Raw genomic sequence first — 26,239 nt, 5'->3', positions numbered from 1 at the left:
GATGCTATGCAAATAAAAAATGTTCCATATCAAATGAATATCGTGAAATAGACCCCATTCTCATTCATTTTTAATGTGTTACAAAATAAATATACACATATGGAGAAAAAGCATCTTCTTGGAGGACTGCCATTGTAGGAATGGTTATGGCAGAGGAAGTCACCAAGAAAGTAAAAATGTTGGGCTAATTCTTCAAGACGCAAAGATACGACAGTGGGTTTGTGTCGTGCAGGGTGCATAGCTAATTGGAGTGCTGTAGGAGTGTTGCCTAGCAACTTAAAAGAATAAAGGAAGATTGTACTGGGTTTCTTGTGCCAAATATATTCAGCTCAATGTTGTGGGCTACATGCTGAGGTAAGTCAGTGTCATGCGGTGGCTAAAATGTTGGACTGAGCAGGGACACCCACTCAGTTCTAGTCTACCCTCAGCCGTAGAAACTCACTGGGCAACTTTGGGTTAGTTACTCTTTCTCAGCCCAATCTACCTCTCAGGGTTGTTGTTGTGGGGAAAAATATAAAGGCAGATCCCATTGTAAGCCTCCTTGAGTCCCTGAAGTAAAGGATGGACATGCATCTAGGAAATAAACAGGACAATTAATACACAAATGATGAGTCTTATTTGGCCTTAGCATTGGAATCTATCCTGGGATTTTGGAAAGGGCGGTTTGTGGCCAAGTGGGAAACTTTTTGATAGCCAGAGGCTGCAGCTGACAATGGGTAGGCAATGATGCAAAATAGGCAAATCAATGTAATGCACAGGGATGAGGACAGGCTTTTGTGTCTTTTTCAGAGTGTTGAGGGGTTCTTACCTTTAAAGATGATGTTAGGTCAATTGTAGGCTCTATAGTATAGTTACCTATATATTTCCTTTCCCCAAAAGGAGGCAGACTATGTAACTGCATTCTAAGTGGGTGCCGTCAGTGGCCCTTAAGGAAGAGTTTCACCAGTCTCCCTTGAGGGACATCAGCTTCCCCCACCCACAGTGAGGTAGTCACCATAGCCTGGACCAAGCTTCCTCTCATTTCCCTGGACTAGGGAGGTAGGGCAGAGATCAAGGCCACAGGTGGTGGAGTTCATCTCCCTAAACTGCTGTTTCTCAACCTTGGGAACTTTAAGAGGTGTGGACATCAGCTCCAGAATTCCCCAGCCAGTATGGCTGGGGACTTCTGGGAGTTGAAGTCCACACCTCTTAAAGTTCCCAAGGTTGAGAAACACTGCCCTAAGCAGTGGTTCTGGTGAGTTGCTCTCTGTCATAGTGTCTCACTGAATTTTCACATACCCATGCACAATGATAGAAGAATAATGAAATTCCCACAGTGGAGGAATGGATTGTGAAAATGTCAGAATTTTCAGAAATGGTGAAACTGACCTGTTTGGTCAGAGAACAAACCACAAAAAACATTTTTGAAAGACTGGAAGCCTTATATGGATTTTTTGCTGAAAGAAGAAAAAATGAATTGATGATTTATGGATCTGAAGACTAAGAAAGAAGAGGACTAAATGAAGGGGTGAAGGGACTTGTAAAATACTTAAGAGGGAAGAGGGACAATCAGAAAGTAATTATTTGTTGAAAAGAAGGTTGGAAGTCATATATATGTTTCTTAACTTCCTTTTTTTCTTTTCTGTTTTTTTTTTCTTTTTCCTTTTGGTTTATTATTACATGAAAATTTTCAATAAACATGATTCTTCATGTATCCATACCTCCTTGCAGAAAACAAACAAAACAGTTGTCACCTGCTTTGCTGATAAGGAGCTAAGAGTAAGGCTTAGTTAAGAATCTCATAGGAAAGCTCTCATAGGAGAAGAAGGGGCTGCGGGTAGGCAGGTATGCACATCAGATGCCGTGATAACATTAGAGATCAAGTTAAAAAGGAAAAACTTTTCCTTAAGAAGGAGAAACCTGGACAGAAGGTTGGAAGAGGAGGTTAATGGCTGGCGGATCAAGTGGCTAAGTTGGACTTAGCTCTAGTGACTGTCGAGGATGAACTATGGGTTTTAATTAAGAGAAAGAGTGCTTAGTGATCCCAAAAGGGACTGGACAGTGTTTGCACTGAAGACTTAGTTTAGTTTATGAGTAATCCAAGTCCATGAAGCATTTCTGAGGGTGAAAGCTGGAGATTTGCCCAATAGAAAAACCACAAATAACAAAGCAATGCAGATGTTGTGGTGCCAGAAGGGAGATGGAAAATATAATCAAAGGTTGACCTATCAGAGGGATACTATTGGATCCAGGCCAAATGCCAGTTCATCTGACTGTGAGAGATGAAAATTACCACTAAGTTCCATATTCTTAACTCTGGATAGAAGCAGTTCTGATATTAGCAAATGAAAGAGGTGCATATATGTTGGTTCACACTTATTTTAAGGTCATGTTTTAACTTGCTAAGACCTTCATGTTTTAAATAGATTTGAGCTAAATATTAGTGTGCATGAAAAAAAAATGTCTCCTACACTTTTACAACAAACTGTTATGCTGGGACTGGGAGAATTATTTGCAAAAGAATCCACAACAACAGGGAAGTGAAATTGTTTGATTATTTGATGAAGCTTGGCTGAACTAGCTTCTTACTGTCTCTGTTAGGTGAATAAACTCACAAAAAACAAAGAATGGAAAGCTATGAGCCCTGCCTCTTTCAATCAGATCTCTCAAATTCTTAAAATTGGTGGCATTACAATTCAAACCCAGAAGGAAACAGACACTGCATGCAAATAAACCAAACAAGATTTATTTATTCTTCTTAAAGAAAGGGTCATGATCTGCATAAGAGAGGTCAATCTTTTTGCTAGCTGTGGGAACCTGTCAGTATTTTGTCCTGAGGTAGAGCACCTTTCCAGTCATGTGTCCATGATGGGATGGCTCCATAGTCAGTTTTGAAGTCCCATGTATTGTTCTTTGAACTTGGTTTAATCCTGATGGCATTGGTTCTGCTTGGTAGAGGTGCACTTTACTTGGAGAGCTCACGAAAATCATTAGCAACTTGCTGAGAGATAGGCCTCATTAAAATCATATAGGTATCAATGCGGAAAGTGATGACTTTTGCTGGCTATCTCATCCAGGGAACAAAATAAACTACATCTTTTTTTTAATGCACATTGGTGCGTTCATTTCCATTAAGAGATCCTATTAAAATTTCTTTCCCAAGAATGAATTAAAAAAAACTGTATTGTTCATTCATGTAATTATATTCAAATTACTGCTGGGGTTCTTTCTCCCAGTACCCCATTTTTAATTAACATCAATGATATCAGTCCCACTGGTTACCACCCAAATAGTCTATAAAGAAGTAAAATGAACTTGGAAGGATATCTCCTAATGCAGAGAGAAAGATTAACATTGGTAAATAGTAACAGTGAGAGTTCTGTTCACATGTATAGAAACTCAATCTTCTCATCAGTTGTGACAGGATCCAAAATAATGTGCGAATAGGGAGTAGAAAAATCTAACCTGGGCAAAACGCCTACCAGGAATGGGTCAACCTTTTTTCCCCACAACTGTTTATCCCTCTAAAATGACCATTCAGATACTGCTTAGGCTGTAACAGACACATGGGATTGAGAGTAAACACCCTCTATTCATCCTCTTCTCTACTTTCCAATAATTTTCTCTTTGGAAAGCCATGGACTCACCTGAGTCCTCTTTCTTTTTAAATCTACCAAAGAAAAAGGAAACTAAATCCAGATGGCAATGAAAAGAGGATGACAAATGCAAGCACTGAACTTCTTGCTGGAGGCATGAAGACTTCTGTAAGTCACATAAATGCTTGTAGCCAGGGTTACTTAAAATGACTTTGTTGCCATGCAAATCATAAACACCTCTTTGTTATTTACGGAATGAATTACCTGGTAAGGCATAGTTTTCTTTCTCTCTCTCTCTCTCACACACACATTTTTAAATGTCCTTCTTTTAATCTGATTGCAAAAATTATTACCTATAGCTTAGCAAATGCATGCTTCTGATGACACTGCATCCTAATGTTGACGAGATCAGAAGATGTACTGTTATCCTATTGAAGTTTTTTCCATAGATTATTATTCCCTCAGCCCAGCTTGCATTTTCCATCATTTCACCTGCCTATTTTTCATCTCTCGTTTGTTTAAATTCTGCTTAATTTCAGATAAAATGAACTGTATGCATGAGTGAAGAATGAGGAAGACTGAGAAAGATTTGCATGGTCACAGAATAATAATAATAATAATAATAATAATAATAATAATAATAATAATAATGTAAAAAAGCTACAGCAAATGTTTTAGCTGTGGATATTCAATTTAAGAATTTGAAATAATACATTCTAAGGGACATTTAAAATCTGAAACTAAAAACATGTAAAACTGCAGCAGAGAATAGTATTTAAAAATTCAGAAACATGAGGTTGAAAACATTTCCCTTTTATTGAAAAGAGTTGGTATTTTCTCATTTACAGAGTATCAACGAGGTTTGAAACAGCAGGTAATTTGAAAGAAACCAAGCAACACATTTGTTTTTTCAGTCTCTCTTTGGAAAAGTCTTGCTACGAGGCTTCAAATCTCCAGCTCAATTCAGCTATTCAACAATTATACTTTCCATGTTTAGAAGTATCACATAAATAATTACAATATGTAGTCAATGCAGTGGCTTCATGTCAAAACATTATCTATATTGGATGTCATTTGGAGACCAAAAATGAAATAATTTTTGAAAGGGAAACATTTTTTATTGCGGGTAAAGCATGTACAAAGTAAGAATGCAAATGAAGGCACAAAGACATAAATATAAAAATCAAAATGTTCTTGTCCTTGGCATTCTGTTTTTGTTATTTACTTCAAAACCTTTATTTGATTTTCAATAAGTGCCAGCATTTTAACATATAGCAGTCATTAAAACATAATTGTGAAATAAAAGAGGGAATTTCTTGATAGTCTAAATAAGTTCCTATTGTATAAGCACTTTCTGCTAAGATAAGGCAAGACACCACTGAATAAAGATCCAACTATTTCATAACTTCAATAACTCAATAGGTGTTAATACTGTAAGAGTCTATAGGACTGAAGTCTAAATGATTCTCTAAATAATATCCTTTTCAGATCAGTGATCTTCCTTCAGGAAATCATAAAACCCTTTTTGTGCTGGTCTATCTGCTTTGGAGAAATTCACAACCAACCACCAGATTCTCAGTCTGCACAACTTTTTGCTCTTCCCCCTTTCATTTTATTTTATGAAGTTGTCAGTATGATGTGATACACAACTATATATACAGCCATAAATCCAGGCTACCTACACTCATAGAGTAGGTCAGAAGGAGACTATCATTTTGGCTTGCTGAACGCTGTTACAGATGGCTGCCATAGAGATTTGTCTATTTGACAAATGGCTGTCATAATCAGCACAGCCAGTCACAAAATACATATTTTGTCATTTGTGATGATCTCTACTTTACCCCATCCCCCCTCATTCTCTCTGTTTTTCCTGGACAGGTGAGCATACTTCCAAACAGGATGCTAGGCTGTAGCTACCTAGCATTTTTATTTTCTAAGACTATCTATGGGATCCATATGTTAACACCCTATAGGATCCATATGTTAGCAAGGCATATGGTGCTTTGTAACATATCAATATTCTGTTTATCTCTCTCTCTTTTTTTTTTTTTTTTTGTAGTTAAAGGACCTATAAAAATGTCATCTGCAGCCCAGACTCTAGAAGGCACCAAGGGACAGTCCATGAGCAAAATGTTGTTTACTCTGCTATGGATTATAACAAAGTCTCTACCTTCTTGGTATTTATAGATAGGCCTATAGGAAGACACTTCATCAAATATCAGGGGGAATGGGAGAGGTGTGTGTATCTTCCCTATGGCAATAGAGTCACACCCTCACCCTTGGTGTGGTTAAGGAATGAGAGCTTGGAACTCATGGCTGTGGACTGAGAATAGGGGAGAATATTGATCAGAAATGTTTTAAAAATATATGGGTCTCCCAGTCTTCTTATTGATCAAGTACAGTATGTGCCTCACAATTGTAAGAAGACTGGGGAAAGTGTAATGTTTCACAAGGACTCTATTTACGTGCAGGTAACTTTTCCTCATTGGAACAACCCCATCCCCTTATTCTCTACCTACAAGCACTGTGACACTTATCCACAATGCTATACTGTGTCTTTAAATATAAATCTATTTTGGCAGTCATAAAAGACCACTGACTATCTTCCAGCTTAGTACCTTTTAAAGTGCTTTCTCTAGTTTGTAGAAAACAATTGGTATCAGCTTTTCTGTTTTCTTAGCTTCCTCTCTCAAAATGGAAGATCAAACACTTTTATTTGCCATGTTTCTTCTCCCCTTTTGTATCTCATTCATTGCTCTGCAGCACCTTTTTTGACATTTCCTCAGCATTCCTTCTACTACATGCCTTCACAATGCTGGTATATCTCTTCATTTTGCCCTTCTTACTGTATATTCACCTTTTCTCTTTGTATCCATTAAAATATTTCATTCCCTTCTTGTTTAAAACAAGACCCTGCCTCTGTTATTTGTAATAGTTCCCAGACCTGTTTGATCTTATCTTCTTAGTTCACCTCTACTGACTGCATGCACATGAACCTATCGGGATGTCTTAAAAAAACAATTGCATCCAAAGCATTACTTCTTTCTTAGCTTTAAGATAGTCTTATTTTCAGTGCTTATAACTTGGTACATTACTTGGGCAATTGGGAGACTTCTGTTGCAGTTATAGGGCAACGGAGGGCTTGGCAAACTGCTGTTAGAGATAATGTCCTTGTCATCATCAAAACTAAGGAATACAGGAGTCATTTAGCCAGTGTCCTTTTTTCCTTACTCTATTCACGATAAAGGAAATGGAGCCAGAGGTTATAGATGTCACATATTCAGGCCCTGATTTTTACTGTGAAAAAAGACCTGCATTTCAGGTTAAAAATATACCACTGTTATTGTCAACATAAAGTACTGAGCAATGTGGATGTAGGTAAGTGACTCAAGCAATATATTGCTTAGCTTAGCTAGCACTGTACTTTTAGTGAACACTAGTGTTCGGAGTGGCGTCCTACAAGCAATAAGATATTGCAGGCCTCCCTCCCTGTAGGTGGAGAAGAAGCTCCTCCATAGAGGAGGAGGTCCAATGAGGATTCTCATTGAGGATTCTCAGTGGGTGACAGCAGATATTTCTGCCTTTGTGGCTGTCCAGCCAATGAAAAGGGGAACAAAAGAGATGTTATGGCCACATCCAGAAGACCTTGATGCTATCAGATCTATCTTCCAGTTCTCTGAATATAACCACAGAATGGGAAGGAAATATGCTAGCCCAGGAGCTGGTGTAATTGCCATTCCCAATAAAAGAAAGGGCAAGGTAAATTGAAAAAAGGGTGAAAAATAGAATCTACAAAAAAGGAAAAAAATATAGATCTCTCCTCCATTTCCTGATCAATATGAGCACAATAGGATTTAGGAAGTCTCCCCACCATCTGCTGTAGGGTTATTTTGTCTGCTATATCATAAAATGTTGTACTTCTTATCCCTATCTGCTGCTAGAAACACATGCACAACAGCACAATGGGTCCTCTGCTTTTGTGGTAAAGACTTCGTCTATTAACATCAATTTTTTATGTGGATGCCAAGTAAACAATCTTTCTCAGTCTTGATAAATCTTTCTCACTCAAAGCATTATCAAGGACTAGAACTTGGAAAAGAATTTTTAGCTTAGGATTTTAAGTGGATTTGTGACAAACTAGTCAATGAACATGTGTCACAAAGAAAAACACACAGGAATTACCGCTTGATTCTTGGTATTAATTAAAATGTCAGGATGGACAAGTTACTTATTAAAAACTTTACATAAATAACAACACCCTGAAGCATTACCTCCTCAAATAATCAAACTGAGCTGTACCTATTGTGATACCCTTTGCCCATTTTGTTTTGCAAATCAATAGTTAAGGTTTTCTGGATAAAAGCATGCAATTCAAATAATGTCATAGCAGGATTTTTTTTATTAAACTGATGTATGTATGGATGCAATAAGAAACTTGTGTTTTAAACAAATGATTAATATTTCTGGGCTCATTGGCCACTGTGTGAGTTTTTATATTTTGAATTTCTTTGAGGCACCTTGATATCTGAAGGGAAATGTTTTCTCAAGCTATTGCACTTTATCCAGTTACATGGAATTGGGATAGCTTCAATAAAACTTAACAGTTTTTAATAATCTAAATAAAGTTTCTCTACAATTAGCAATATTTCAGTAAAATTCTAAAGAAACCTTGTGCGATTTGACTAAAAACACCCATTTAAATCAGCAGGCCTTTGGAAAGCCACTGAAACTATACTAAGAATAGCAAATAATAAATGAATTATAAGAATTATAAGAAAAGTGAACAGAACCTTAAGTGTTGGGAAGATCAGAGGTAGATATGAACCACCTAAAAGAGGCAAATCAGAAAGTTGTGTTCTGAAACTTCTGCACTCATTGTGGATCATAATTCCTGATATGGTTGAGTTGGTGACAAAATTAATGCTATGCCAGCTCTACAACTCTACCATATAATCAGGCACAGTTAAAAGTCTTCACATTACTTATGAGGTATCATCATTTATAAAAAGTCTGGGTGCTTTCATCAATCATGATATGATACTAACAAGGCCAATCACCTTTGAATCAGCGCAAATACCTTGTGACATATCAAAAACACATCTCATAAATACTCTAAAAAAACACTAGAGTCTTTAGTTGTCTGCTTTATTGACACACCCTTCCTCATTTTGCTTCTCCATTGACAAGTTATAGCAAAGGAAGCAGGAGGACAAATTTATACTTCCAAAAGATTATTCTTTTAGTAGAACAATCTTTTATTTCTATCATAATTTTCATATATTACTCGTCTATGATTTAGCCTCCAGTCTAACACAGAATGAACCTTACCGTTTCCACAGCTGGGAGTAATCAAATACTCTGTTTACCTGTACTGTTTTTCCCAATAAATTACCTTCACAAGGTAATTTTTTTTCAGATTAGCTGAAAATACAGTAATGGAGATTGTCTAGGTAGCATTCAACTCCAGCCATATTTAGTATGGCCAAGGCATAAAAAGGTAGGGAGAAAAAGAGAGACAGAGAGGAAAAAGCAACATTGTCATGAATTATTTGAACCTCTTTAGGCATCGTTACCTAAATCTTGTGCCATCTCCTCAAAATAAATGTCAGCATTTTAGTTATATGGATTTAGTAATACAGTTTCCTTTGGAAACTTATGAAACTGATTCATGTTAAAGACTACAGATGTATTTTTTGTGTAAAAAGTTATCCTACAATAATTTCTTCAATTTGACATTGCAAACAGAAATATAAAACAATATACACAAAATACATTTAATAGAAATCAGGGACAACTAGTTGCAAAGACACATTATTATTTACAAAGTGAGACCTATTCTGATAGACAGCAGGTATAATATTTTTAGATATTTTCATCAGGAGTATTATATTTTTCATTTTGGTGCTGGGATATCAGCCTATTATTTCAAATAGGAAGTAAAGAGAAATTTAGGTGATATTCTTAATCCAAATATCTCTCTTATATGCAAATAGCAAACATTCTGTCACTTGCTTTTACGGAAAAAAAAACACATGTCGTACATATATTTTATTATTAGAGTCTGGTTACTTAAAAGTTTAGCATGGACTGACTTGCCATTTCATTTAGCACTAACACAGATGGCAAACAATACTGCAAATGACCAATCTTGTTTTCAACATTTTCCGAAACTGATTCCATGGAAAATGTTTTCAATGCTAACTAGGTATAAAACAGAAACTAGAAACAGACCATGAAAGAATATATGGACATAACATACATACACCCGTCTACACCTTCACACAGAACTTCACGTTCTGTCAAGTACTCTTTCCGCACCATGCTTTCCTTCAGGGAAGTAGTATGGATATCCTCAGTCACATGATGTCTTCAGTTTGCCTCTGGCGCTCTAACAACAAGGAGACAACCTTTCCAAGCACGTGTGATCTGTTGGATCATATTTCCATTGTCACAGATGCCAAGTGGACTTCAGATGACCCCCTGAAGTGGGTGCAAAGTGCAAAATTGTTGCAATGTCACAGGTTGCAGGACATTATTGTTTCCGTGCCTTCATCTTGGGGTCAGAAGGTTTTTCTGGAGTAACAGGATATTGAGGTGTATAACCATTAAATTCATTTACAAAGACACACTGATAGTAGCGGACAGCAGCTGAGAAGAGGAAAATAAAAAGAAAGATCAGAGTCTGTAGCTGTAAACTAAGGAAGCATCTAATCTAGCAAGGCATAGATCAGCCTTCTTAGCCTGTTATCAAAATGTGTGGCCAACAAACCAAATCCTTGATAGCCAGAAATTCCAGGAACTGAAGTCAAACACATCCAGAGACTGATGTAGCTTATCACTGTCCTAATTCATTTTCTTTCCCAGTCAGGCCTGGCATCAAGATTTTTAATAGTCAAGTAAATGCCAAGCAATATTTTGTCCAGCATTTATTTTTTTGACAAGTCTAAAAAGACTTTTTACCTTTCCAAACAAATTTGAGATTGAATACTACACATTATTCCTACGTTATTAACTGACACAAAATACTGTGAGCACAAATGCCACTTATAAACTTACATTTCTTTTTCTTAATTGCGGTTATTTCAGAATATTCCTCTGAGGGAAAAAAAGAGTTACAAATAAGTTCCTTCGTATTAGTAAACAGAAAATTAGAAGTGTTTTAGTCAAATACACAATGGAAATGCTAATAGATATGGACCCAAGATACAGTTTATGCCCATTTGTATTCATTATCATATGGCTTTTGTATACAAGCTGCCTGAAATAATTGGATGGATCTTTGGAGCTTTAAATGTGTTCTCTCTCTCAAACTGGGTTGGGCAATCTGTGACCTGTGAGCTTCATTAGCCTCTGATTCCCCCTGCAGCTTCTAAAGAATCTGAGAAGACATTGCAGAAATTAAAGAAGCCCAAGATCCCACAGATGAAATTTGATGGCATAATTGGAAATATTAGTCTTTATTCACAACACCAAAAGTAAAAAATGAAAAGGTAATGCTTCTTTGGGACCTAGCATTTCTATTTTGACTCTTAGATGTATGGAATGGCTTAGCTCAGGCGAAAAGGAAAAAAAAACAGTCCAGCCATCCAATGCTGTTGTGTCACTGTGCCCATGCCCCATGATAACAACAACAACAACAACAACAGATGATGATGAAGATGATGGTGGTGGTGGTGGTGGTGGTCTGCTAGACTGGGAAAAAAATGTTATTCCTTGCTCGATACAATATGAGTTGTAGTGAATCATTGAATGTTTCAATGATTGATCCATGGTTCTATACCTTTTCTGCATGGTGTGGGGATCCATCCTACCAGCCTCTATGGAAATTCCCTCTGCCCTGATTTCCCTGATGTCAGAGTTGTGATTCAGGGAAGGTAACAGACTGAGCTCTCTCCTGCTTCTTTTCCTGCCCACCAGTCCTGGATCTGGCATCCTTGCATTACCTCCCATGGATGTCAGTGGGAGAGAAATCATTCAGAAGAAGGCTTCAAGGCTCTAGCATCAGACTTCTCATCAACACATTGCTCTGTTTGTTGTCTCTTTTATGGAACCTGTGTGCCATGCCCATATTTCTTATATATTTTGTACAGGGAGACATACTGAAATGCATGTCCATCTGTGCACACGAGCAGGCAAGCACCACCACACACAAAGTTTCAGTTATGAGTAATATGTAAGGTATATTTTTGTTCAATTTTCCATATAGGCAAACATGAGGCTTGGAAAGGACGTGGTAAGTATGCTCAAGTACAGATCTTATTAATGCAGCTCTGAGTCTTTATTAAAGCAATTAAATGCTTGCCCTCCAAAAGGGACTCTTTTTTTCTTGGTGCACATTTTTGATGCTGGTCATCACATCTGATGTGTCAAAATAGCTGGCAGCTGCCTATGAAAGACTGTTAAATTTGAAGCCATGAATCTTGATCTGAATATAAAATTTTGCTAATTAGAGATATCTCAGTGCAATTCTATCTTGAGCCAAATATGTAATGAGTTATGCTTGTGGGTCAAGAACAGGTCACTCAGCAGACAACTTTCATTAAAGCAAAGCACTCTGGCAGCAAAGGCAAAGCAGATGGAAGTTCATTAACACACTGTGTCAGGAAACAACATCATAGTTCACTTTGATTAACTGGTCCACTGAGAACTGGATCATTTAATTTTTTAAAAAAAATCAGAAATAAGCAGGCTTTCTATGGCAGTTTAAAGACTTACAAATGTCTGATGTCATAAGTTTGTATGGACTGTAGTCCTTGGCAACTTATGATGTCATACATATAGTAGTCTTAATGTCCATTTTGGCTACAAGAGACTAAATACCTAGCCCAATGGAAACTATTTTTTCTTAAATTGTTTCCTCAAAGCATTTGCACCAAAATAACAGCGGAGGAAAGTGACTTTCATCCTATGCCCTGGACTTACATCCTATGCCCAATCTATGATGAAGTTATCTAGCTGGGTCAAAGGGACATGTTCTTTACTGCATATTTTATTCCTTGATTCTTTAAATGGTTTACAATATGGAGGAGAACACTCCAACCGAAAGAAGTGGTTCAGGAATAGAGTAAAATGTCATGAAGTGTGAAGTCTAGAGGGATTGTCAACCTACAGTTAAGAGGAGGAGGAAGAGCTTCATCAGTGTCATAGGTGGGTAGAGAGGGAGAAAGAAGCCAGGCCTGAACGGGATAAGCCAAGGGTACAAGTATCCAAAATATAAGGCAGAAGTCAAAATATGCTAAAACTTTTAATGACCTAATGATGCTGAAATCATTTTTGATCCATTCAAATCCATGCCAGGCAAGTACATAATTCTTTAAAACAACAAAAGAAGATACTCTCTAGCATGCAAATTGAAGGCTGCACTGGCAGCAGTTAAGGTCTTCGAATATCTGTTGTATGAATTTTGAAAACTATATTAGATGTTCTGTCCACAATAGATTTGTCATTGAAAGAAATAATATTGCAGCAATGAGTTTCCCCATAAGCAGTACTCGGTAAGATATAATGGTATAAACCTGTATGTATGCCTTAACCTGTTACTAAAGTATGATATACTTTACAGTATATCATTATCTCACAGTTCAAAAAATGGGAGTTCTCATTAATTTTCTGTTGCTTTGCATTGGTTGGCAGGAGTTTCTTCAGGCATACAGTTTGAATGCTTGCCAGTGCTATTGATGTCACCACTAAAATGCACCTTATACATATTATTTTGGTTAATCTACAATAATTACTGGAATACTAGAGGCGTGATGGCTCAGTAGTTAAGATGCCAGGCTTGTCGATCGGAAGGTCGCAAGTTCGGCAGTTCAAGACCTGAGCGCCGTGTGATGGAGTGAGCTCCTGCACTCGCCTCAGCTCTTGCCAACCTAGCAATTTGAAAGCAACCAAATGCAAGTAGATAAATAGGTACCGCTTTGGCAGGAAGGTAACAGCATTCATTAACTGTCATGCTGGCCACATGACCGCGGAAGTGTCTTTGGACAGCGCTGGCTCTTCGGCCATGAAATGGAGAAGAGCACCGCCCCTAGTGTCGGACATGACTGTGCAGGGGAAACCTTTACCTTTACTTAATTATTGGAATAGGAAAAAGGATATGGCTGCTAATTAGTATTGTTATTCAATCATTCAGTCTCTTCCGATTCTTCATGATGCAATGGACATCATTTTGCCAGGACTCTCTGCCAGTAATTGCTTCTTAACATTTCTATTCTGACAACACCAAGTTTGCTTTGTTCTGACATTCCAGGTACAAATAGTATACACATTTTTGCATCAATAAGCTTCCTTTTTGCCTCTGGGGACATCAGCAGCTGAACAACTTTTTAGCTCTAATCCAGCCTCATCATAAGCACCACTACTCCTCATATCTGTGACCTGCTCTTCCCCACTAGCTCATTGGATCTGGGAGGTAAATCTTCTAGTATCAAGTTGACATCAATCTGGTTGTGAATAACCTGTCCTGGCAGAATGCTGGAGTGGGTTGCTATCCTTCTCCAACAGACTGTCTTTAATCTGATCTCTCATTTGTGACCTGCCTGTCAATGAGTGACCCTCATTGTATACAGCCAACAGTATAGTCAATAGCAACATTGGGATGCACAAGATGTTTTTACCACTATAAGGTAATTAGTAGAGATGTGCTAATTAGTATAATAAAATTATCATACATTAATAGGCTAATTAGTATAATTATCATAAATTATTAGGCAACAAAAATGAAGTAAAAAGTATTAATCATGACCACTTAGTTAAAAATAATTGAACAAGTCTAGCAGTTCCTATGCTAACTAAATCTGATTTAACATTGTCAGTATGTTCATTATTGCTTGCTCTCTTGATCTCTGTGTTGGTAAAGTCCAACTCTTCTGTGTTCAATTGCTAATTCCTCCTTCTAGGTGTTTATAACCAGTAATCTTACTTGTAAACAGGACAATGCAACATAAAGCCCACAATACATCACAGATATGCTCTCATACTGACATTTCTAATAGAAACCAATGGGTTATAACTGAAGCACAAGCATCCTAGGATATTATGCTGGGGGGTATTTTGCTTAGCTTTAGTTCATGGGTGGAAGGCTAATGCTGCAGAAGAGCCCTCTCCCTTTGAGGTTAATCAGAATATGGTTATAGAAAGCTGTTTGTGTTTTCTGGATGAAAGCAAACAACTGTGAAGGTTCTCACACAGTCAAAAGCTAGATCTGGCTACCAAAACAAGAAGCAGATGGAAATTGTTTCTCCCCACCCCAAAGATAATTGCTTTTAGAGTGGGTGGGAGAAAGAGATGCAAGAAATGTGTGAACATTAATCCTTAAAAACAGAGCTTGCATTTGATAAATGGAAGATGCTGTCACTGTTTCATAATGGCTCCTTAGCTTTTCCGTAATAAAACTACCTTATTAGAAATTCTGGGATTCTTGGTGCCTGTTTAATTGGATCCAGTCCAGCCTGCTAGGGAAAGTGGACAACAATGGTAGGCATTTCAGCAGCCTAATGCAAGAGAAGGGCTCCTTCATTTTGTCCCATTTATATGAGCATCATGTTCAGTGAATACACAAGTGGCTCATCACATCAAATGGACAACACTGTAGCTTGCATATGTGAATCAGGCCTTAAAAGGACTTCTCAAAACCGTTAATTGGCCATAAACAAAGCTCAGAAGCAATAGAATTCCTTGTCTTCCATTCTTTTAAAGGCTCACTAATGCAATGGCTCACAAAGGAGGCTGTTCCTAAAAAGAAACTTTCTCAGTGAAGACATCTTCCCTCTCACTGGGACAATCAACCTACAAGGCCAAGATAATAATCCAAATCAGAAGCAAAACAAAACAACCCTGCTCTCAGCAGTATCCTTCATGCAGGTGACATTTGTATGGGGAAGAAGTAAGCCACTGAACCTACTTATATGGTTTGTCCATTCCTATTAAGATGGGAGTATGCCATTTGATTCACATTCATTGATATAAATAGGACTTTTCAGTCCTACCGTAATAGTGCATCCACGTGGACAGCCATTAGCATGACCAGTAAAAAGACACTGTTCAGCTAATCTGCCCTTTTCTTATGTTTATGCATGTCCATTTTTTAAAGATTGCAAAAACATTGTTTCGCTAATGCTAGTGCAGTTCTAAGGAACCCAGCTTTCTGGAAGGAAGATGATAAAGTCAAGACTAATAATTATTATAAAAATGTACAGCAAGGTAAAGTAATTAGTCTTGGATTTAGTAGAATTATACCTTAGTATTTTAAAAATAGGTACATATGTGCCTTTGGCCTCTCATGAGCACAATTTTCATCTGCAGAAATCAGTGGAAGTTTAAATTCTAACCTGTACTGAATGTGAATTTGTGAATTGCAGATTTATTTTACTGACTTGAGCATAGCTCTTGGTATTTATGTGGCCAAACGTTGTACTACAACTGTAGTAATATAAATCCTTTCCATCCTAAAATTTAGAAACAAATTGTAGGAGGTGGGGATCTGAAGATTTATGCCAAGGCCATAAACTGTAACACAACCATTGGAGGGGGAAGGAGTGCATAGATATGTGGTTTGTTTTGTTTTTGGAGTTACATTTTCATTTCAACCTAACTGAGCAGCAGAATTCAGGACATTATTCTAATAATTACACAGTTATTTGGAAAAGGTAGTCTGAATGTCTGATATATGGTAGCTGACCCATATGGAAATCAGTTTTTAGAACTGTCCCCTCTTTTACCTGTGCAGGTAGCAAAAGGAAATATATAAAAAATGATCTCTTGTTCAAATTCCTTGTACTAATTTATCTTTTCTCCTTCACAGTATAACTGCGTTCAGGATTAGTTTAATCTTATAAAGTATGTAAAATGTGCTTTTCCATATTAGCTGGTTTTCAAAGGCAAACTATTCATGCTTGCTTAATCTGACAAGATGAGGCAGAAAAATACTGTGAATAACAAGTTTCATGTCCTGACAAGGAATTAAAGTCACTTGAAAATCAAAGATGTTTGCAATGCCTTTAACTTACTTCCTGTTTTTGCAGCTTTTGAATTTTTTTCTGAAAAGAAAGAAAGAAAATATCAGAAAGAGGGAGAGAGAGAATCTGTAGAGCAACTTTCTTTGCTAATTCATTGGGTTTTTTTGCTAATTAAATTCTTTGCTTCCTTTGTTAATTTGCTTTCTTTCTTTCCTTTGCTTTCTTTGCTAAATAATTAAGTTAATTCAGTAGCATTTGTGAAGTCAAATCATACTCAAACACAAAACAGCTATAACCTTGAATGTCTTTGATAATGGGATGAAAGTGTGTGTGTGTGTTTGTGTGTATGTATATGTGTGTGTGTGCGTATATATATTGCACAGTTATATAAAAAATCATACTGGGTGATTCCATAAGGCTTCTTTATTTGTCCATCTTCAAATATTCTTTTCAGGCTCATGAAATCCACTTCCAAAACCCTCTGGCTTTATAGGTTAAAAGCAGCATGTTAAATTATACCTGGAAGCCTAAGGAAGACAATGCAGAGCCCATAACATAGGCGTAATGTGCTCCCATGTGCAAGTGCCAGATTGTACATCAGCCCCATTTTGACTGCCTAAAGCTTCTGAGTGGTCTTGAAAGGTGGTCCCATGTAGAATATGATACAGAAAATCTAAATCAAAGCAAGTGGTGATGAGGGCATGAGTCAATGTGGCAAAGTCCTCTTACCCCAGGAGGAGGAGGTACAACACAATCAAACTTGCATGATTATATCATTATAGTTAATCTCAATAAAAGTAGTTTTAGCCTTCCTGTGGAGTTGATTCCTTGATCTGGTCTACCTAGTGGGGCTGACAGACAATCTTCACCAGCAATCCTTGCCAATAGGCATGGCTATGCAGTTAATCAACTATATCAAACAGTAGACAGTTATGGCTTGGGAAATAACCATATATGATCAATCATCAGGCAAAAACATGTCAACAATTAATAATAAAGCTTAATATCCACTGGATTTAAGGAGGAAGGTACCTCTGAACATTAACAATGTGGATATAGTTAAACATAGCACTATCCAAATATCCTATATATTCTTTTGTTCACTCCTATTTAACTCCTAGTCTTAGGAAGTGGATATGAAGGCATTAGAAAACTGGATTATTAGGGAAAATAAAAAAGTAGAGGAAGAGGAAGAAGAAGAAACAACAACCAATCACTGATTACCTGTAGTCATATTGTGATAAAAATGGGCTTCTTTTTCTGTTGGAACTGTTAAGCAGAACAAAAGTATCTAATTATTGTAGATTCTAAATACCAGTTTTTCATATTCATATATATATATATATATATATATATACACACACACACACACACACATACATACACACACACATACACACACACACACACACATATACATACATGCACACACACACACACATACACACATACATACATATACACACACACGGACACAGAGTACATTCATACATACATACATACAGTACATATATCAGATCTGGACTACACAAAGCCAAACGATTATTAGATGCCACCAATGAGATTAAAAAAAAAAACCACTTTGTTGCCATCTACTGTTTTCCATATTTTTGCAGTACTGAGCTGCTGGTAGCTCCTCCATACACATACACAAACACTTTATGTGCACAGCTACTCTCTTCCAAGAACCCTACACATTTCATAGTATTTAGCCTTAATCAAAGTTCATGAGACTTTAGCAATGCTAGAAGTAAAACTCTCTTCTGTCACAAAATCATAGAATTGAAAGTCCTCACCCATGATGAAGGATAAGTGACCATGTTTCTATCTTTCCTGATACTTTCCCTAGAACTTTCATGGCCAATACCATTCCTCATCCCCAAGAATACAGTGGTTACAGAGAACTTCAGCTGCTTCCTAGAAAAGCTAAATACCACAACAGTCCAATTTCAGACAAAAATCTAGAAGCTTGTTCTTTCCTTAAATGTAAACTTTCTAGATTTATGGTATATAGGGACAATTGTGAGTATAGAATTGAAGCCAGAGCTTTGCTAACTGGCCATGTCTGAACTCAGTAGGACTGACGTATGAGTAGATAAGTATAGAATTACACATTACAGCATACAGTATTTTCCCCTCTTGTGTGTTTCTTTAAACTGATTGCTGACAAACCTACGTCAGGGTCTGTATTCTGAAAACAGTCTTTTTGACTTAAAAATAAATTTATTCTTGGCAGGTTATGAGAGTTAAAATCAAAATCATTTTACCTAACTTGTTGGAATAGGAAGAGAGAGACAAAGGTTCCAGTCTACCCCAGCCACTTAAGCTCCCTGGGTGACTTCGGGCTTATCACTCTCTATCACCCCAACCCGCTTCACGGAGTTGTTACTGAGGAGCAAAATAGGAGGGAAGAGGGCTATGTACATTGTCTTGAACTCCTGAATGAATGGTGGAATATAAAACAGATAGATGATAGATAGATAGATAGATAGATAGATAGATAGATAGATAGATAGATAGATACATACATACATACATACATACATACATACATACATACCTTTGGCATATTTTACTTTCAAGGGTGCCTTTTCAACTGTTATTCCTGTACAGAGCAAAAAAAAGAAAAAAGAGAGAAAAATAAAATACAATATATAAACTGAAACTCATACAATCCCCATTGTTTATATTAAGGTAAGTGAGGAAGAGAGGATGTTAGCAAATTCAGAGAGCAATTACTTTTCACACAGTTTTCTAGAAGAGAAAAAAATCCAGCCTTACCATATTTTTCTTTCTTTTCCCTCAGAGATTTTTCTGCTTTTTTCTTATCTGCAAAGAGTTTCAAATCATAGGAGTTAAACTTTAGGGGACTTGGATATTTGCATTTTATTTCACAAACACTTGGAGAAAACATGCTTGTGATTTCTGTCTGTCAGCAGCAGGAAAGGTAAATGTGGTCAGAAACAGAACAGATCTTCTCTTTGCACCTCAACGTGCTCTTATAGGGACTTGGATTGAATCATATCTCAAATGATTTGATATATGCACAGATGTCTTTTTTCAGCATCCATTTTTTCAGGCATCCCCGAATACAGTCAATCGACTGTGACTTCATGCAAGGAGACAGACTGAAATTAACCAAGGTGCAGAGCCGGAGCAGTGCCTCCATTCTGCTATTTCCTGCTGAGAACAGCAGCAGGTAGCTGGCAATCTGCCATAAAGCTGTTCATTCCATTCTCCCCCCACCCCCAGTAGGATACAGCTCATTTTAATGCAACTTCAGTCTCTATCTGTTCAACTGTGAGCAGCCTGGCATAATCTCCCCACATGCTACATGACCCTCCCAGACACTAACAGCCAAACTCGTCCAAGTAAGTGATTACAGCTACCTTGAAGACAAAGTAAGTGATAAAAACAGAATACTTGACACTTCAAGACAGATCTTTTAATGGGACAGATTTAATTAGTTTTCATGGTGCTCAGTAGATATGCTAGTTTATAGGAGCTGAAGTTCTGAGTACATTAGGTTCCATCAGGGTGCGTGATTCTTGTGGCTGAATATTTTTGCTACTACTTATACCATATAATGTTTACCTGCTACTTTGATTTCCGCTGATGGTTTTTCTGGTCTTCCTGTTGGGTGGGATGGGGATAGATAGAGAAAGAAGGAGAAAAATAAGGAGAAAAATAAGAAGTACATCTATATAAATCTGCATACCTTGAGAGTTTGGGCCTGTCTTCAATACAGTGTATGTTACATATATCAATTTGTAAAGAACGGCACTTTTGTTGAGTAAATGTAGAAACACTTTTTAGATACATAGACATTGACAGGAATTTGTGACAGATTATAGATATTATGAATTAGATTTTTGTCATTTTATTTTCTTGTAAGATAAAAAGGCCAGTCTAGACCTATTACTCCAGATCTAGACTAGCCTTCCTGAAAAAAAATGTCTTTCAGATATGTTGGGTTATATTTCTGACAATCCATCAGCCAGAAGATCAATGGACACATTGGTTCAGGATAATAGTAGCAGCTGGAGGGTGCCCATTAGGGAAGTCTGATCTGTTTTGATGGAAAAACTGAATATATTGGATTTTGCTTTGGGACTTGATATTATTGTTCTAACATGGTCTGTTCTGCAGATTATCTCAAGGCTGTATCCACCTTTATATTCTGGCAACGTGGCAGTTGTCTTAAATATTGGTTACAGCTGCATATGAGGGGCACATCAAGCAGTTTAACCTTTATTGAGTAGAAAGGTAAGACATAAAGAAAGAAGTAAATATAAATATAGAGGGCAGAGCCTTGCCTTTTCATGCATCTATGTTACATGAAAGTAACTTTTACATTAAAATAATTTAAAAAATAGTATACACCAATAGTCCTTTTAACAAAAATAAAGGTTCTGATGTTGCAAAATGCTGAAGTCCTGCCACAAGCAATTAATTAGAGGTCTATAGAAATATATAGAAAGAATGAAAGAAAGATAGAAATAGATAATGACTTCTAAAATATAATGGCAATTACCTTTGTTCATTCCTATTATTATTAATAGATGTACATGTAGATAATTTAGGGTTTCCTTAATGTTACTATCTTTGCCTTCCCTAATTTTTAAAAAATAATGTATAGATTATTCAAATTTAGCTAAGTTTGGGTTCCTAGGAGTTCTTCAGTTACCCACTAGCTGGGAGAGAAGTGATAAACATAATAATCAGTGAAGTAAGACATTTTCTCAAGAGTAGCAATCTGTACACTTTTCTGTGCTGGAAATATTTTCTCCCATGGACACAAATATTTAAAGTGAGCTATTTGCAGCAGATTATAATATTAATTATATAATAATTATCACAGCAGTGTAAAAACCTACAATCTTTTTCCAAAATAAGGAAGAATAAACTATGAAATTTGGTGCAATAACTTTCTTCACACCAAGATTAAATTCTGCTAGGAGAAAGCCATGTTATCATAATACATTGCCAAATTTGTATTCAAGTTCAGAGATAATGTGATCACAGGTGAACAAAGAGAGTTCATTTTTGGTCATGGAAGACATGCAGTAGAGAAATGGGGACTGCAGGATTTAAAGAATTTTATGTAACTTACAGGGGTCCCCAAACTCTTCAGCTCATCAACCCCTTCATGAAGTTTCAGATTGTTCATTGACCCCCAAACATTTATTATATGAAAATTATTTAATAAATATTATTTTAACTAATAGTATTATGGATAATAACAACAACAACAATAATGGATAGTCCCATTGACCTTTGGGGGTTGATATTGACCATTCTGGATAAGCCTGCTCTAAACAATATGCGGAAGAACTGCTGTCATCTGTTGGCACAGAAATACTAGAAGGAATTTGAGAGCCACAGTAATTCTTACCAATTATTCTCTATATTGAAACATTTATTTTGCAGTAAACTGCAACTTGACCGCAGTAATTCACTACAGGGAACACACTGCTTCTTCACACATGGATAGGTTGCATGAATCAGAAAAAAGGCACCTCCTGAGAACAGCGGCTCATATTCTCTAACTTCATCTATCCAAAGCCTCTTTTAATTATATTTACTTTGCAATATAACTAATTCTTACTATATTACTTAATATTATGCTCTCTATGGCAATAAAACATGATATGTATTACAAAGATTTTCATTACTGGCACTGAATGAAAGAGTTCTAAATGTGACAATCTGCTATAGATTGTGTTATTGCATTTAAACTCCTCTTATCCGAGGAAATTCACATGTTTTTCGTTTTATTCTCCAAACAAGATTGTGAAGTAAGATGGGCTGCGACAAAGGTTAGTTTATAATCTGGACCAAAACCATCAGCAACTTTTTGTGGTCCCCAAAACACTTGTACAGATTGTACCACTAAAACTGAGTGTCAAAACCACTGGTTTCTGTGTTGTTAAGAGGCTTACTATGAGACTTAATACTAGCATTGTGTAATGCTTCTGAAAAAGTGTTTCATAGCGTGTTGAAGTGCCACACATATGAGTTTCTGACCGTTCTGCAGGAAACATCATTTGAGAGACTGCCTCTCCCTGGTTACATCTACCCATCCCTGATAGGTCTGGGAGGGGGGAATGTTGTGGGGGCCATCTGCTAGGGAGCTTTGTCTGGCGGGATGCAGGAGGAGAGCATTTTCTGCTGTGGCACCCACCCTTTGGAACATCATTCCCTCCCGAGGTGAGATTGGCCCCAATCCTATTGGCCTTCCGGAAGGCCCTTAAAACCTGCTTCTGTCATCAGGCCTGGGGATCCTATGGAAGAACAGAGCCTGCTAAATGGTTATACTGTTTGTAAGTTTTGGAAAAAACTCTCCCATTTTAAAATTTTATTATAATTTTAAATGTGTTAATTGTATTTTAATGGTTTTGTTTTTAATGGTTTGTTTTTGTTATTTTAATTGTGTGCACCACCCAGAATCACATCTGTGATGGGTGGCTATGTAAATTTAATAAATAAATAAACATTCAGAAACTCATCAAAGCAGTTTACAATCCTGGAAATAAACATGGCTGCTTTAATGAGTCACCCACTGATTCTGTGTTTGCTTTCTCATGAAGCACCTTTTCAGAAAGAAATCCACTGCACTCAGTAGCACAAACGTCTGAGCTGTACAGGGGAATGCTGAATGCCAAGCCTAAAGGATGTTACTGCACACTCTGTGTTTGGGATCAGGCACATTCATGTGTCACACCTGCAAGTTGTTGATGGAACCAGGGGTGCCTGCAGGGAGGGGGATCAAAAAAGCCAACCACGTGATCAAAGCCCCACCGCTTTTTATGTGCATCATGAGGCATGTAAAACACAGGCAGGCTTCGATCACCTGGATGTAGTCATCATCTTGACTTTCAACCTTCTCCTTGCAGACATCCATGAAGGGAACATTGGTATTTTATGAAATATAGTTTAAGAAGGACAGTGCTACACAGTTCTAGCTCTTTATATGTGAACAATTGATATTTTTTACTGTTTTCCAAAAATGAGGATAAAATATAAATATTAAAAGTATTTGCTGCATAAATCACATTTAATTGTGCAATGCATTATTTAAATTATTTGGCTAACAATAGTCAGGAAATTGTATTAATTCAAATAAAAATATATTGCATACCAGCTCTTCAGAAAAAGATTGAATAGCAGCAAGGACATTATTAGCAACCAAGTTAACAAGGCTATTTAAATTGTAGGTTTAGAAAGACATTTATATGCAAAGCAGGCCAGCAAGTATAAATATAACATGGCATGTCTTGTAATTTCTTTGGACTTGGCAAGAAATTAAAGAACTGTACTACAGTGGAGAAAAAGGATTATCGGGATACAGTCCTTGGGTTTGCTTTTGGCTTAAATAATAGGGAAGCACCATTCTGTCCTTATTCACAAGCAAGTTTGAATTTATTATTTTATTTGGTGGCATACAATATGTGTAGAATAGCAATAATGCCAGATGCCCAAGGCCTTATTATTCTAATCAGTTTGTCAGTTCTGTCTCCTGCTTTGCCAAGTGGTTGTGTGTAGTGTGAATATTAGAGTAAATATCTGGATTTGTGCAATGAACTCCTTTTTCATGCCCAAGAACTTCTTGTTCTAAAAAGTGGGAGCAGTACAAGAAAAACTCAACATTGCTTTGCTGTTGTATCAATAGCCCCTGCTTTTAACATTTAAATGCTTTTCACATGTGAATGAGCCATTTCAGAATTACTGAGAGAAGGGCTACAGTGTTAACCCTGCCCTCTGATGTCCTCAGATTAGCACAGACCATCAGTAGATAGAGAGTCGACATGTGTGGTCATGCACAGGCTTTCTCTAAGAAGATAAGCCTACATACCAATAAAGTTCTGGAATGGGTGTGGAGCAGTCTGTTGGGAACATGCAAATGGTAAGTCACTACTCCTGGTAACTTCATAGTATCTCCTTCATATGATTCATACATGAAAGGAGTGTGGTCCCTCCAAAGTTTTGTACTGTACTAATATTTGTCAGTTAAAATGTGAATATGGTCGTGAGTGTTTCTACATTTCTAAGTGGTATGAATTTGGACTTCATCAACAGGGACTTTACAATGTAATGCTTTTGCTTTGCTTTGGAATAAATGTTCATTTAAGCTTTAAAATTCCATAAGCTGTCTACCCCTAACCAAGGCAATGATACACAAAATCCAAATGAGGTTTTGTAATGAAGGTAGTAGAAGTTCAAAAACTGTATTCCTTGAGACTAAATTTGACACTGATATTCATAATGTTAAGGGCAAGTTATTGAAAACAGGTTTTAATCATTTGATTCTAGAGAACCAAACTAGCTCTGAATTTGGAAAGGCAAATAAATGTTTTTAATCCAAAGTCAGTTTAGATACAAGATGTCTTACTGACATTATTTTATTTTATTTTATTTATTTTCTATCCTGCCTGTATACATTATATATGGTGCTGATTTTGAAAAAAAATATTTAGAAATTTCACATGGTGCAGTATGCTGCAGCCAGAATATTTACTGGAGCTGTTTATAGGGAGCACATGAATCCCCCGTTAAAACAGCTCCAGTGGTCACTGGTCATTCTGGGCCCAATGCAAAATGTCATGTATTACATATAAAGTCCTGCAGAACTTGAGACCAGGTTATTAGAAAGACTAAAAATAGTTTTAAGAGCTTTCGAAAAGATCTCTTCTTTTGGCCCTGCTGTTATCAGCTTCCCACTATACCTCTAAATGTTCACAGTATACCTAACTGAAACCTGGGAATGCAATTACACTGGAAAAAGCATAGGGAAATGATACACCTTCCCAGTGACATTGTTCCAGTGATTCCTCACCCCCATGGCTGTTTTTAAGGTCTTAATCTCAGTTGAGAAAAATTACAGAGCTCTAAAATATCTTCTATTTTGGTCCAAACCCTTCTATATTTCTTTCATATCCACAGCGTTATACGGTAAGCATGGTAGCCTAGTTATATATTTCTCTATAGCAAATATGGTCACAAAAATCAATATAGTCTTAAAAGTCACATTGTTATAGTTGACATGAAGAAAGCAGATTCCTCCCTCCACTAAGTTACTTTCCCCCTCCCACCCTTTCTAATTAAATTGCCAGTTGACTGAAGGACCTGCATTCTAGAAAGTGCATGCTCAGCTTTCTGCATAATAGGTCAGGCATTAGGATCTGACAGGGGACTTGGCAAGGAAAATCTTCATAGCCTCATACACTAAGGACCATCCTAGACAGATGATCCACAATATAGTTATCATATAACAGGATAGGTAAAGGTAAAGGTTTCCCTTGACGTAAAGTCCAGTCGTGTCCGACTCTAGGGGGCGGTGCTCATCTCCATTTCAAAGCCTTGGAGCCGGCGTTGTCCATAGGACACTTCCGGGTCATGTGGCCAGCATGACTCACGGAACGCCGTTACCTTCCCGCCGAAGCGGTACCAATTAATCTACTCACATTTGCATGTTTTCGAACTGCTTGGTGTGCAGAAGCTGGGACGAGCAACGGGAGCTCACCCCGCCGCGCGGTTTCGAACCGCCGACCTTCCGATCGACAGCTCAGCGGTTTAACCCGCAGCGCCACCGCGTCCCTATCTATAACAGGATATTTAGATGTAAATTGTACGTAGCTCTGTAAAAACAAGTTTCAGGAAACTTTGATCTGTGGGATAGCTTTAATCTGATCAGAGGCAATAATCCTG

General features: G+C 37.2%; 1 protein-coding gene across 1 annotated transcript in view; it reads right to left on the bottom strand.

Annotated features, from left to right (window-relative positions):
• Positions 1–8,108: 8,108 nt before the first annotated feature.
• LOC134491952 (triadin-like) overlaps positions 8,109–26,239 on the bottom strand; it is a 29,809-nt gene continuing 11,678 nt past the window's right edge. Inside the window, exons 5-11 of the mRNA XM_063296085.1 lie at positions 20,126–20,164; positions 19,313–19,360; positions 19,092–19,136; positions 17,756–17,800; positions 16,583–16,612; positions 10,632–10,670; positions 8,109–10,223 (exon numbers count right to left, since the gene is read on the bottom strand). Of these exons, the coding sequence (XP_063152155.1) occupies positions 10,108–10,223; positions 10,632–10,670; positions 16,583–16,612; positions 17,756–17,800; positions 19,092–19,136; positions 19,313–19,360; positions 20,126–20,164 (362 nt within the window). The 3' untranslated portion in view covers positions 8,109–10,107. The remainder of the gene's footprint in view (positions 10,224–10,631; positions 10,671–16,582; positions 16,613–17,755; positions 17,801–19,091; positions 19,137–19,312; positions 19,361–20,125; positions 20,165–26,239) is intronic.

Source organism: Candoia aspera, chromosome 1, assembly GCF_035149785.1.
Source record: "Candoia aspera isolate rCanAsp1 chromosome 1, rCanAsp1.hap2, whole genome shotgun sequence".
Lineage (NCBI taxonomy): Eukaryota > Metazoa > Chordata > Lepidosauria > Squamata > Boidae > Candoia > Candoia aspera.
This window is presented reverse-complemented; position numbering and strand designations above follow the sequence as displayed.